Genomic DNA, 14,866 nt, shown 5'->3' on the forward strand with positions numbered 1-14,866 from the left:
AACTAGGTCAGTAGGTCTAAAAGTAGAAAAACCTTGTGACCTCTCTAGAGGCCATACTTTTCATGGGATCTGTACGAAAATTGGTCTGAATGTTCATCTTGATGATATCTAGGTCAAGTTTGAAACTGGGTCAACTGCGGTCAAAAACTAGGTCAGTAGGTCTAAAATTTGAAAAATCTTTTGACCTACCTAGAGGCCATATTTTTCAATGGATCTTCATGAAAATTAGTCAGAATTTTTATTTAGATGATATCTAGGTCAAGTTCAAAACTGGGTCGCATGAGCTCAAAAACAAGGTCACTTTGTCAAATAATAGAAAAAACAACGTCATACTCAAAACTGGGTCATGTGGGAAGAGGTGAGCGATTCAGGACCATCATGGTCCTCTTGTTTGAGTTATTCCCCTTTATCATATTTTCTTAAAAAAATTTGTCCGGAGCATATCTTTTTCATGCATGGAGGGATTTTGATATATATTGGCATAAATGTTCACCACCATGAGGCTGAGTGTCATGCGCAAGAACCAGGTCCCTAGGTCTAAGGTCAAGCTCACACTTAGAGGTCAAAGGATACAAGAATGAAAACCTTGTCCGGAGCATTTCTTCTTCATGCATAGAGGGATTTTGATATAACTTGGCACAAATGTTCACCACCACGAGACAGTGTCATGCGCAAGATCCAGGTCCCTAGGTTTAAGGTCAAGGTCACACTTAGAGGCCAAAGGTCAGATACAAGAATGACTTTGTCCGAAGCATTTCTTCTTCATGCATGGAGGGATTTTGATGTAACTTGGCACAATTATACACCATCATGAGACGAAGTGTCATGCGCAGTTCCTTTCTTTAGAATTACCTCCCTTTGTTGTTACTTTAAATAGCTTTTATTGTAACTTTTTTATTACTAGTTGTAGGGAAAAATCGAGACCACTTTCCTGTAGTACAACATGCATGCTACATCCAATTTTGAGGTGTATTTTGACCAATCTCTACCTGGTAAAGATTTTTTTGTGGACTTACAATTTTTTTATTTTTTTTTCTCTTAGTTGTTACTATAAATAACTTATATTGTAACATTTTTAGCTCGACTATTCGAAGAATAGTCTAGCTATTCTACTCACCCTGGCGTTGGCGTCGGCTTCACACCTTGGTTAAGTTTTTGCATGCAAGTGCATACAGCTATCATTTAAAGGCATATAGCTTTGAAACTTATTTATTCTTTTTCTAGGTCAATTACCTACCTCACTGGGTCAAGTTCCATAACTCTAACATGTATTTTGAGCAAATTATGCCCCCTTTTGGACTTAGAAAATTCTGGTCAAAGTTTTACATGCAAGTTACTATCCCCAAAACTAATGCAGATATTGAATTGAAACTTGACATGTTTCTTCGGGGTTATAAAACTAGTTGATAGCATCAAGTCCCATAACTCTGATATGTATTTTGGTCAAGTTATGTCCCCTTTCGAACTTAAAACTCTTTTGATATTTAACATTTTGGGTAATAATTTCCTGCTTCTGTGACAATATTTCGAATAGCCGAGCTTGGCTGTCTTATGGACAGCTCTTGTTATAATTGACCGTAGGCAAAAAACAAGACCACTTTTCTGTGGTACAACATGGATGTTACTTTCCAATTTTCAAAATTCTGGTTAAAGTTTTACATGCAAGTTACTATCTTCAAAACTAACGAGATATTGAATTGAAACTTCACATGTGTCTTCGGGGTTATAAAACTAGTTGATAGCACTAAGTCCCATAACTCTGACCTTCATTTTGGCCAAATTATGCCCCCTTTTGGACTTAGAAAATTCTGGTTAAAGTTTTGCGTGCAAGTACATACAGCTATTACTAAAAGGCATTATAGATTTGAAACTTATTTTTTCTTTTTCTAGATCAGTTACCTACCTCACTGGGTCAAGTCACATAACTCTGACATGTATTTTGGCCAAATTATGCCCCCTTTTGAACTTAGAAAATCCTGGTTAAAGTTTTACATGCAAGTAACTATCTCCAAAACTACTACAGGTATTGAATTGAAACTTCACATGTGTCTTCCGGGTTATAAAACTAGTTGATAGCACCAAGTCCCATAACTCTGATATGTATTTTGGGCAAATTATGCCCCCTTTTGGACTTTGAAAATCCTGGTTAAAGTTTTGCGTGCAAGTACATACAGCTATTACCAAAAGGCATATAGCTTTGAAACTTATTTATTCTTTTTCTAGGTCAATTACCAACCTCACTGGGTCAAGTTCCATTACTCTTAACATGTATTTTGAGCAAATTATGCCCCCTTTTGGACTTAAAAATTCTGGTTAAAGTTTTACATGCAAGTTACTATCCCCAAAACTTATGCAGATATTGAATTGAAACTTGACATGTTTCTTCGGGGTTATAAAACTAGTTGATAGCATCAAGTCCCATAACTCTGATATGTATTTTGGTCAAATTATGTCCCCTTTCGAACTTAAAACTCTTTTGATATTTAACATTTTGGGTAATAATTTCCTGCTTCTGTGACAATATTTCGAATAGTCGAGCTTGGCAGTCTTATGGACAGCCCTTGTTATAATTGACCGTAGGCAAAAAACAAGACCACTTTTCTGTGGTACAACATGAATGTTACTTTCCAATTTTAGGTGTATTTTAAGATATCTCTACCTGGTAAGGAGTTTTTTTGTGGACATAGAAAAACAAAAGACTTACAATGATTACTAAACAACCACAAAATTAAAATTCCATTTGCAAATACAGCTGCTAGAGTAAACAAATTTGCTGTGACGGGCATATATTGTGACATTCTGGCACTAGTGTTCCCTGTTAGCTTTCCATTCCTTCTTTTTACAGTAGCCATATAGAAAAACGTCATAGCTTTACTGTTCATGAAAATTATTAAAATTTAGCAGTAAACCACCTCACCACTGACTTATTCTTTCTTCCACATCTTTAAAACCCCTGATGCGGACCACAACTAAATGGTTCTTCAAAGCTTTCCCCAAAATTAATACTTTCAGACACTAACTTGCCAGGAACTTTAGCCTTCAATTATAATATGCCCGGAGGGGGGATTGGCCATGTCTAACATGGCTCTTGTTGATTTTGAGGTCAGTAGGTCAAAGGTCAAGCAAGTTCAGCTTTGACATTGACTTAGTTCTGTGACAAGGCCATATTGTAGGGGTATAATTCGTCACTCCTGTGACAACTCTAGTTGTTCTAAGAATAGATTGGAAAGGTGGTGCTATTCTGCAACATTCCCTCCAGACTGTTTCCATTGCAATATAAAATGCAGTACTATGCTGTAATTTAACTTCAGTTACACATGATACTTAGAGTCTTTCATGAATGAGTTTTGTTCAATGTTCAGTGCATTTAAAATTACAATAAACAAATTGTCAGGTACACATCTTATCACCTGTAGAAATAACCAATCGATTATTGACTGATTTGATAATTCCTGGAGGCATATAGTCCAGAACGTCATCACGGACAGTGTTACATACCAATGGCTCATTTTACTGCCAGTTGTCAAATTTTACTTACGTTTTCGTGCACGACATTTTTTTTGCAAACCACATTTTATTTTCAGCAGAAATTACATCGAGTTCAAATACTTGTATATACAAATTTTTATATTGCATGTTATCAGGAAGGTCTATTACGTGTAGTCGTTCCAGATGTAATCAATTTTGGCATTAATAAAAACGAAATTGGTCGACAGAAATTAACGAATTGAAAAAACAAAAAAAACAAGTAAAATGGATGCTGGTAGAACATGTTGAACCATTAAATATTTACATTCACCCAATTCTTTTCCATTGAAAATTATGACGTTCATTTCGTATGAACAGCAAAAGGAAAGGCGTGAAATTTACGTCATCACGCTTAGTGATAACCGACCACTGTTTTGATGACGTCCGTATATAGTCAGGGAGAATGTTCCTTAGATGACGTCGCAGTTATTCCGTGTGTTGAACAGAATGGCAGGGAAGCATATTTTAATGTTAAATGCCACAAAATATGTGCAGTTTATAATATTATCTTGTTTACAAATGAAAAGGAAATATAATGTAAATATTAGAAATGAAACTATTTTTTCGGTTTCATGTGAAATGAACGATAGAATAGGATCGGCAAGCGCAATTCATGGATTTGCCGATCCTATTCTGTCGTTCATTTCGCATGAACACCGAAAAAAATCATTCCATTTCTTAATTATTGATAGGTTTAAAAGATATGCAGAAGTTTTAAAAGATGTACAGATTGTGTAAGGACACTGTAAGGATCAAATTGATTGATAATGTTTCCTCTTAAAACGGCTATTTTTTTTTAATAAAAGCCTAATTAATGCAAGAAAAATTCACAATACAGACATGTTTTCTTATATACCCAACTTCAAAAAAAAATTGAGTAGAATATTTTAACTAATGATTTTTGCACTGATTTCTTATTGATGTATACTTACTAGTACTTAAGCTACCTTAGATAGATATATAATTTTTACATTTCCACAAGCTGTTTCATATCATTCTGATAATTTATCATCTCAATTTACTTAAATGAATAATTATACATATTGTGATATACCGCTAAAAAGTGTACCTGGCTATAAATCCTTCTGGTGTCTTCATGGTTTGACTCTGAGTCTGATACTGATCTTTAGCTCACCTGAGCTGAATGTGCTCAAGGTGAGCTGTTGTGATTACCCTGTTTCTGTCGTCGTCCTTTGTCAGATGTGGGTCGTCAACAGTTTGACTATTAACACTCTAGAGGTCACAGTTTTTGCCCACTCTTAATAGAACTTGGTCGGAATCTGTCACTAAATAGAATTGCGGATGAGTTTCTTACCGGGTCATCTGGGGTCAAAAACTATGCCATTTGATCAATAAATAGGAAAACCTTGTTAACACTTTAAAGGTCACATTTTCTACCTCACTTTTATGAAACTTTGACAAATTGTTTGTCTCTATCAAATCTAAGAGGAGTTAAAAAATTGGGTTACCTGAGGTCAGAAACTATGTCACTAGGTGATATCTTTGAAAAACTTCTGTTTCTGATCTACCTGATTTACATGGAACATGGTCAAAATGTATGTTTCTGCAAAACAAGACCAAATTAGATGCTAGTTTATAAGGTGTAATTAAACTAGATCAGGTTAACAATACAGGGTCTTCAGAGCCCTCTTTCTAAAAAGGAGGACAGGAGATTGATTTATTTATCTTTCGAGCTTCCCATATAATCAAGCAAAAATAAATTGGTATAAACTAGTACATTGTTGTGACAGATTCATTTGTTGTATTTTGTTGAAAACTAAGAGTGACAGATGTTTTTTTTTTCTGTTGTGTATAGTAATACAGCGGAATGACAGTCAGCTTGAGACAGATCTTGATGCCCGGCTCCCAGCACACCGACTTGCCACCTCTAGTCCTCGTATACGTCAGAGAGCCGAGGGGCCGCAGTCTCCCCCTCATAGTGCGCCCCCTGTCAATCCTGTGGCTCCAATGGTATATAAACCTAATGTCAACCTTGAGGATGCAGTGAAATGGCCAATAGACTTGCCTGGAAAACTAGATTTCAGAAAAATGGAGGTGTTTGAAGGTAAGTTGTGTTATAGTGGGCATTTATCAGTATTGAACTTAACAGATTTCACTATCAAAAATTTTTAATTTCCATTTGTGGGGCAAACATTTTCAATGACAAATTTCATTTTTGTCATTCGTTGCGTATAAAACTGTACTTCATTGCAAAGGCATTAATTATACAGTAAATCAACGGACATTTGCACAAACAGACTGATGTGAGATAGCTTAAAACATGCACACAAAATGAGATCTATTTTCTAGGAAATGTTTCTTGAATTGACTCTTGACTACTTGCTGATTGCTTGAAGTAAGTCCCTTAAAGCAGTCCTAATTATAAAAAAAATGAATAAGTCTTATTGCTTGATTTCATACACACTTATTTATGTTAGCAATAACTGCTCATAAAAGTTTTATTGATAATGTTACATGTGTAAGTTGTTACGCAATGTTTGTAGTGGACTAAGTCTGTAAACTAAACATGGCTTAAAACAAATAAAAATTAAACTTTATGGAAACATGACATTGTTACTTTAATTATATTTCATCATACATAGAGTCAGAGTTATGTAACATAGTTTACAGTGTTTGATTAAAAGATTAAATTCTCCTTGTTTCAATAATTCATAATGAATGAAGATGTCCCTATTGTTCAGTTGGCTTACATTTCTACTTTGTTAAGAAAAAAAGTTGTATTTATCTGTTGGTTTCAGATAGAGAATGCTAATTTGAACGTCTGAAGTATAATAATAAAAAATGGTTGTGAAACAAAATTTATTTTCACTGAGGCTCTGTAGAAATGCAAAGAAAGGTAAATCTTATGGTCTCCGTCTGTTTAACCAGTGTTGAAAATAGGAGTTGTTTCCCTTTATACATCAAATAATATTTTATGAACTTTCAGGTCAGATGTTGTTAAATTGGTTAAGTGGTTCCATCGACAAATCGCACTACCTGCGGCTTGTAATGACCAAACATGACATCAATGTCATAGCATGCCAGGTGTGTACATGTCTTGTTGCGGCTGGTGTCATGAAACAGTTGGAAGGCAAGGATCAGGAAGGAATCTTTAAGGTAAAATTTATAGAAACTTTAGCTCGAGTGTTAGTCATTTAAACCATTCTCTAGTCAACCAGCGCTGGAGAAGTAGTTATGATCCTGATGATGTTTGAACCTGCAACCTTCAGCCTAATGGCAGCAGCATTTAAATTCAGAAAAAGATGCGATGCATTACTATACCTTTTCATAGGATAGACTTACAATTTTATTAGTCCACTATCATTGTTTCTTCAGAGGGGTCTCTTATGGTTTGCCCCTGTCTGTCCATCAGTCGCTCACTTTAGAAGTATCAGATATTTTTTCATGAAACTGGGTACAAATGTACATGAATAGATGGCAGTAATTGAGAATATGTTTATTCTTTTATTTTGTTGCTGTGGCAACAAATGTTGTTTCTTTGACAGCAAATACGTAAAATGCCTTTGAACGTGTTAATCAAATTATGTATTGGCATGAACATTTAGATATGGCCATATTTGGCCATAAATTGTTCTTAAAAGTCATTTAACTTTGGTAGCAAACATTAAATGAATGCTTATGTCATGTAACCTATTCCCAAATATCTAGTGGTACTAGTGACAATAAATACAGTAAGCAAGCAAATAAAAATATAACGTGTTAACATGTACACTTTTTACCATAATTTTGATTTTGTATGTCCTTGGTATTTTCACGTTAAAGATGTTGTTGTTGTAGTTGTAGAATTATTGTTAGGTTACATACCACACCACTATAAGCCCGCCTGCTTAGCTCAGTAGGTAGAGCTTTGGTCTACGGATCGTGGGGTCATGAGTTCGATCCTCGAGCGGGGCGTATGTTCTCCGTTACTATTTGATAAACGACATTGTGTCTGAAATCATTAGTCCTCCACCTCTGATTCATATGGGGAAGTTGGAAGTCACTTGCGGAGAACAGGTTTGTACTGGTACAGAATCCAGGAACACTGGTTAGGTTAACTGCCTGCCATTACATGACTGAAATACTGTTGAAAAATGGCATTAAACCCAAAACAAACAAACAAACATACCACTATATTTGTTTATTTCTGGTACACTAAGGAATACTGTGTCTGTTTGTAAAAATAACAGTTTAATTATAACAATATTGGTAAAGTTATGTGAAATGTTCTGCACCCAGTACTTGACAATTTACTCATTATGTCTCCCACTACACAGTGGTGTGGGAGACATATTGATTTACTCCAGTCTGTGCGTGTGTCTGTCACAAAGCTTGTCCGCACTCTAAGTCGAACATTTCTCATCCGATTTTCACCAAACTTAAACAAAATGTGTTTGACCATAAGACCTCGGCCAAGTTCGCTAACTAGCCAAATTGGTCCAGGCGTCTTGGAGTTATGGCCCTTGAATTACCAAAAATCGGCCTTTTAACTCTTGTCCGCACTCTAATTCAAACATTTCTCATCCGATCTTCACCAAACTTGAACAAAATGTGTTTAACTATAAGACCTCGGCCAGATTCGATAACTAGCCAAATCAGTCCAGGCATTTTGGAGTTACGGCCCTTGAATTATCGAAAAATCGGCCTTTTTACTATTGTCTGCACTCTAAGTCAAACATTTCACATCCGATCTTCACCAAACTTGAACAAAATGTGTTTGACCATGAGACCTCGGCCAAGTTCGATAACTAGCCAAATCGGTCCAGGCATTTTGGAGTTACGGCCCTTGAATTATCGAAAAATCGGCTTTTTAATCTTGTTGGCACTCTAAGTCGAACATTTCTCATCCGATCTTTACCAAACTTGAACAAAATGTGTTTGACCATGAGACCTCGGCCAAGTTCGATAACTAGCCAAATCGGTCCAGGCATTTTAGAGTTACGGCCCTTGAATTACCGAAAAAATCTATCTGTTTACTCTTGTCTGCTCTCTAAGTCGAACATTATTCATCCGATCTTCACCAAACTTGAACAAAATGTGTTTGGCCATAAGACCTTACCCAAGTTCGATAACTAGCCAAATCCGCCCAGGCACTTTTGATTTATGGCCCTTGAATTACTGATTGGATCCACTCATCCAGACCATCTAATTGGATCCACTCGTCTAAAACAACTAGAGAAACTAACATTTTTCACAGGGGCAGTTGTGGGAGACATGCGCTTTTCTCAAAAGCATCTCTAGTTTTGACAGTGTTCGTTTCGCAAAATGGAATGTCAGTGAGTAATTTGATGGTATGTGACCACTACATCCAGTGCGTTTCGGAAATTATGATACCAAGGCGGGAATTAAAGGGAAGCAGGGCATTGTGGGTTCGACGTTCATCTGAATTGGGCCTATTTATAACAGACGACATTTAAACAAAACATTAGCAAAAACGATGTTAACAAGTGAAAAATACAGGATTTTGGTTAGATTGGATAGAAATTTAAGTATTTCAGCTATTTTGAAAATAGATCTTTTAAAAGATGGAAAGAGGCTTGAGCAAAATACACTCTTTTAATTAAGTCCAAGGTCCCAAAGCTCTAGAAGTTGCCTTCTTAATTTTGAAGTGGTCTTGACAATTACCAATCAAAAGTTCGCATTTTTTGACTGGTTTCCAACCTTACACAAAATATGGTTTTACATGCAGTTTTCTGACTGTGACAATGAATATAATTTGGCCTATCTTTAACATATGACCCATGTCACTTTAATATAAATCTGTAATTTGTAAAGGAATTTGTAAGGATAATTAAGATTCATCCTAAACTGTCAGCAACAGAAACTGAACCAGACTGTGTTCGTAAAAAATTCTGACAGATAAAAATCTTAAAGTATGTAGGAAAAAATATCTATGAAAGAAGTTGATATGACATAAATGGAGGAGAATAGGGCAGTTTGATATAAGATCTGTCATAAAAGGAAGATGACACAATTATCTCGATACACTCTGTGAGCCATTGGAATTTTCAGCTCTCCTGAACCAAATGTTCAAAGTTTTTATTTTTAGCATAGTTGAGGTAACATAGGCACCCAGCATGTTTTATCTTGTCTTAATATTTTGATTAAATGAACATCTTGTATAAAGCTTGAGGACTGAATTTCTCTTTTGCCCTGCTGTGTGGAATAATTGCTCAAAGAGGCTCACTTGACTAACACATTGAGGTTAGCAGTTTTGGGAGAAACTCACCCTCTTGTCTTGAATTAGGTAGATTCTACTGCTTTTATGGTGTAAGTAATTGTTAATTAACTCATAACATAAACAGTATGGCAGAATTATTACTTTCAGATGACTGAAATCAAGGATTAAAATAGGTCTGGTTTAGAACTATTTGTTTTTCATAATATGATGAAGGATTATATTATTAGAGGCTGTTGCATTTGGAATTTTAAATATTTATGTCACATTGTTGCGGTATATAGAGATTTTTCTGACATCTTTTTCTTTCCTTGCATAGATAGCAATCTTGGACAGTAACATGCAAAAGAAATATGTTGTGGTGTATTGTAGAAACAAAAGAACATGGATAAAAATATTCAAGGATGGACTTGTGCTTTAAATTGAAATTTGGAGTAATCTTTTTTAAACACATGTTTATGAAACTCAGCAATATATAAATACAGTGTATAATAAAAAAAAAAAAGCCTGCTACTGTTTGCTTCGGATATGATACAGATTCATTAATGGTAAGAATCATTAGGATATAATGATGTAACTATGACTGAATAGCCTGCTCATGTACATGCTATGAAAAAAGGGGATTTTTAACAGTAAGTATACTTATTCCTGGACTGGACAGGTGATTTGTTTGTTTTTAATATAGCTCAACCTCTGTGTAAATGACATCACTGAAGAGCAAATATATACAGTAAAATTCCTACTTACGACCACGCCGAAATTACGACCACACCACTAATACGAGTGATTTTGCAAAGAACGGAATATTTCCTTCTTAATACCAATGGTCGTTTGTCCGAAAATGCGACCAGACTGCTAATCCACTAATGCGACCACCAATTTCAGAACTGTTTTATTTTTTCACACTTAATTAATCACCGCAATTACGACCACTCAATTTTTTCTGTATGTTACCTCGAATCGCCACGGGAATTAACACGTGCGACATCGTGTTAACACGTTAAGCGCGTATATTGTGTATTTATCCGTTAATTGCTAACAAGTCTTTTAAACGTTATCAAAACAACTATCAAACATTTTAACATAAGAAATTATTGAAATAATTAATTTGTTTGTATTAGACGAATGCCCGCTGATCGAATTGACTGGATTAAAATGGATTTAATTAGATCTAAAAAAAATGATGACTTTCATAGAAAAAATCATGTATTATTATTGGTTATAAAATAATAGTATATATAAAAATTAAAAAAAAAATAAAGCTACATATAAACTGAACACTGTGTTTGCCATTATTGCGTCTTGATTGTATTCCAATGTGTTATTATCTGCCAGACCTTCCCCGTTTAGCCTTTGTCCACTAATCAGACCAGACCCCTAATAAGACCAGTTTTACAAAGAACCATTGGTGGTCTTAATAGCGGAATTCTACTGTAACCGTACAGGGATAAATATCTTCTTTCTATAATCTAGACAAGTTTCATATTTGATTTTTAGCTCACCTGTCACATAGTGACAAGGTGAGCTTTTGTGATCACGCAGCGTCCGTCGTCAGTCCGTCCGTCCGTAAACTTTTGCTTTTGACCACTCTAGAGGTCACATTTTTTGTGGGATCTTTATGAAAGTTGGTCAGAATGTTCATCTTGATGATATCTAGGTCAAGTTCGAAAATGGGTTACCTGACCTCAAAAACTAGGTCAGTAGGTCTAAAAATAGAAAAACCTTGTGACCTCTCTAGAGGCCATATATTTCACAAAATCTTCATGAAAATTGGTCAGAATGTTCATCTTAATGATATCTAGGTCAAGTTTGAAACTGGGTCACGTGCCATCAAAAACTAGGTCAAAGGTCTAAAAATAGAAAAACCTTGTGACCTCTCTAGAGGCCATATATTACACAAGATCTTCATGAAAATTGGTCAGAACGTTCACCTTGATGATATCTAGATCAAGTTCGAAACTGGGTCACGTGCCATCAAAAACTAGGTCAGGAGATCTAAAAATAGAAAAACCTTGTGAGAATGGGTCATGTGCCGTCAAAAACTAGGTCAGTAGGTCAAATAATAGAAAAACTTTGTGACCTGTCTAGAGGCCATATTTTTATGGGATCTGTATGAAAATTGGTCCGAATGTTCATCTTGATGATATCTAGGTTAAGTTCGAAAGTGGGTCACGTGCCATCAAAAACTAGGTCAGTAGGTCAAATAATAGAAAAACCTTGTGACCTCTCTAAAGACCATATTTTTCATGGGATCTGTATGAAAGTTGGTCTGAATGTTCACCTTGATGATATCTAGGTCAAGTTCGAAATAGGGTCATGTGCGGTCAAAAACTAGGTCAGTAGGTCAAATAATAGAAAAACCTTGTGACCTCTCTAGAGGCCATATATTTCACAAAATCTTCATGAAAATTGGTCAGAATGTTCATCTTAATGATATCTAGGTCAAGTTTGAAACTGGGTCACGTGCCATCAAAAACTAGGTCAAAGGTCTAAAAATAGAAAAACCTTGTGACCTCTCTAGAGGCCATATATTACACAAGATCTTCATGAAAATTGGTCAGAACGTTCACCTTGATGATATCTAGATCAAGTTCGAAACTGGGTCACGTGCCATCAAAAACTAGGTCAGGAGATCTAAAAATAGAAAAACCTTGTGAGAATGGGTCATGTGCCGTCAAAAACTAGGTCAGTAGGTCAAATAATAGAAAAACTTTGTGACCTGTCTAGAGGCCATATTTTTATGGGATCTGTATGAAAATTGGTCCGAATGTTCATCTTGATGATATCTAGGTTAAGTTCGAAAGTGGGTCACGTGCCATCAAAAACTAGGTCAGTAGGTCAAATAATAGAAAAACCTTGTGACCTCTCTAAAGACCATATTTTTCATGGGATCTGTATGAAAGTTGGTCTGAATGTTCACCTTGATGATATCTAGGTCAAGTTCGAAATAGGGTCATGTGCGGTCAAAAACTAGGTCAGTAGGTCAAATAATAGAAAAACCTTGTGACCTCTCTAGAGGCCATACTTATGAATGGATCTCCATAAAAATTGGTCAGAATGTTCATCTTGATGATATCTAGGTCACTTTCGAAAGTGGGTCACGTGCCGTCAAAAAGTAGGTCAGTAGGTCAAATAATGAAAAAACCTTGTGACATCTCTAGAGGCCATATTTTTCATGGGATCTGTATGAAAGTTGGTCTGAATGTTAATCTTGATGATATATAGATCAAGTTTGAAACTGGGTCAACTGCGATCAAAAACTAGGTCAGTAGGTCTTGAAATAGAAAACCCTTGTGACCTCTCTAGAGGCCATTCCCTTGAATGGATCTTCATGAAAATTGGTCAGAGTGTTCACCTTGATGATATCTAGATCAAGTTTGAAACTGGGTCACGTGCCTTAAAAACTAGGTCAGTAGGTCTAAAAATAAAAAAACCTTGTGAACTCTCTAGAGGCCATATTTTTCATGAGATCTTCATGAAAATTAGTGAGAATGTTCACCTTGATGATATCTAGGTAAAGTTGAAAACAGGATCACGTACCTTCGAAAACTAGGTCAATAGGTCAAATAATAGAAAAACCTTGTGACCTCTCTAGAGACCATATTTTTCAATGGATCTTCATGAAAATTGGTTAGAATTTTTATCATGATAATATCTAGGTCAAGTTCAAAACTGGGTCACATGAGCTCAAAAACTAGGTCACTATGTCAAATAATAGAAAAAACGACGTCATACTCAAAACTGGGTCATGTGGGAAGAGGTGAGCGATTCAGGACCATCATGGTCCTCTTGTTTATCTCTTCATAGCAACCATCTCTGTACCATGTGTCCAGATTTCATTTGCTTTATTTCCATTCTATTATTCCGCAACGGAGATAAAGAAAGGGAAGTAATAGTAATTTTACAAACCTGCATTTCACATGAATTTTGGCCAAAATTAAAATAGCTGATGCAAATCTTTGACAAATGGATACAATTGTTTTTAGGTTCATATCATTCTTTAGGCAATGTATGTTTATCAAAATTATGCTTTTGCTAAAAACCAAGATAGAAAAAAAAATGCTGAATCCATTTCTCAAAATTAGATTGACCGCTCGTGAGAATTTAAAAGATTGTAGTCATTGGATGAAATCTAGATATGTTTAAAGCTTGACATTTACTGCCTTATAATGTATGGTCACTGCCTGGTTGTTCTTTCCTTACCAGTTTAACCTATAATTGAAAGTTATTAAATAAGACAAAAAAAATCATTAATGTGCTTAATGGTCAGTTACAGTAAAGATCATTTACTGTTGTTCTTCAGCATCAACTCTCATTTTTATCTGCTTGTGTCATTCTTGGTTTGTTTTTGGTTTAATTAGTTTCCAGACACTTTAAATTTGAAAGTCAGTACTCTGATAGTCAAAGAAATGATGAAATCACAAGCAAGACTCGAGCTTGTAAAAATGCAAGGAATCACAAGCCTAAATGAATTTTCACTAGCCCTTTAAAATCTTTCAGTTTATTATCTACACTTCTCTAGGTGTTAAAATAATACTTACACATCCAGTCCAGAACCCAAGTTGGCTTTGCAAAGTTTGCCTGTTTGCAGCAAACTTTTGTAAGTGCTTGACTTGTTTTTTTTTGTTTTTTTACTGAAAAATGAACCAGAGCAACATGCAGGCAAAATCTCAGATTGGGACATGTCATAATGAATCGAGGACAACATGCTTTCTTAAAATCTAAAAATGTAGACATAATATCAAAATTTTGTCAAAAATTTGTCTACTTTTATTCGCCTGAAGGGATGTGTTATGTTATAACGCCAGTGTCTGTCTGTTCGTCCATCTGTCTGTCAGCAGTTTTGTGTCTGCTCTGTAACTCTTGAACCCCTTGAAGGATTTTGAAGATTTTGACACAAATGTTCACCACATCAAGACGACATACAGAGCACATGTTTTGGATGGCTCGCTTCAAGGTCAAGGTCACAGTTAGGGTTCAAAGGTCATATGACTTTGTTTCGTGTCAGCTCTATAACTCTTGAACCGCATGAAGGATTTTGAAGAAACTTGGCAAAATGTTCACCACATTGAGACGACATGCACAGCGCATGTTTTGGATGGCTCACTTAAAGGTCATGGTCACACTTAGGGGTCAGAGGTGATACCTTCGGGCGTATAT

General features: G+C 35.6%; 1 protein-coding gene across 1 annotated transcript in view; it reads left to right on the forward strand.

Moving 5' to 3' along the window:
* Positions 1 to 14,866, forward strand: part of LOC123524107 (formin-like) — a 74,424-nt gene that overhangs the window by 5,197 nt on the left and 54,361 nt on the right. Inside the window, exons 2-3 of the mRNA XM_053528602.1 lie at positions 5,345 to 5,593; positions 6,476 to 6,645. Of these exons, the coding sequence (XP_053384577.1) occupies positions 5,345 to 5,593; positions 6,476 to 6,645 (419 nt within the window). The remainder of the gene's footprint in view (positions 1 to 5,344; positions 5,594 to 6,475; positions 6,646 to 14,866) is intronic.

This window comes from Mercenaria mercenaria, chromosome 1, assembly GCF_021730395.1.
Source record: "Mercenaria mercenaria strain notata chromosome 1, MADL_Memer_1, whole genome shotgun sequence".
Classification (NCBI taxonomy): domain Eukaryota; kingdom Metazoa; phylum Mollusca; class Bivalvia; order Venerida; family Veneridae; genus Mercenaria; species Mercenaria mercenaria.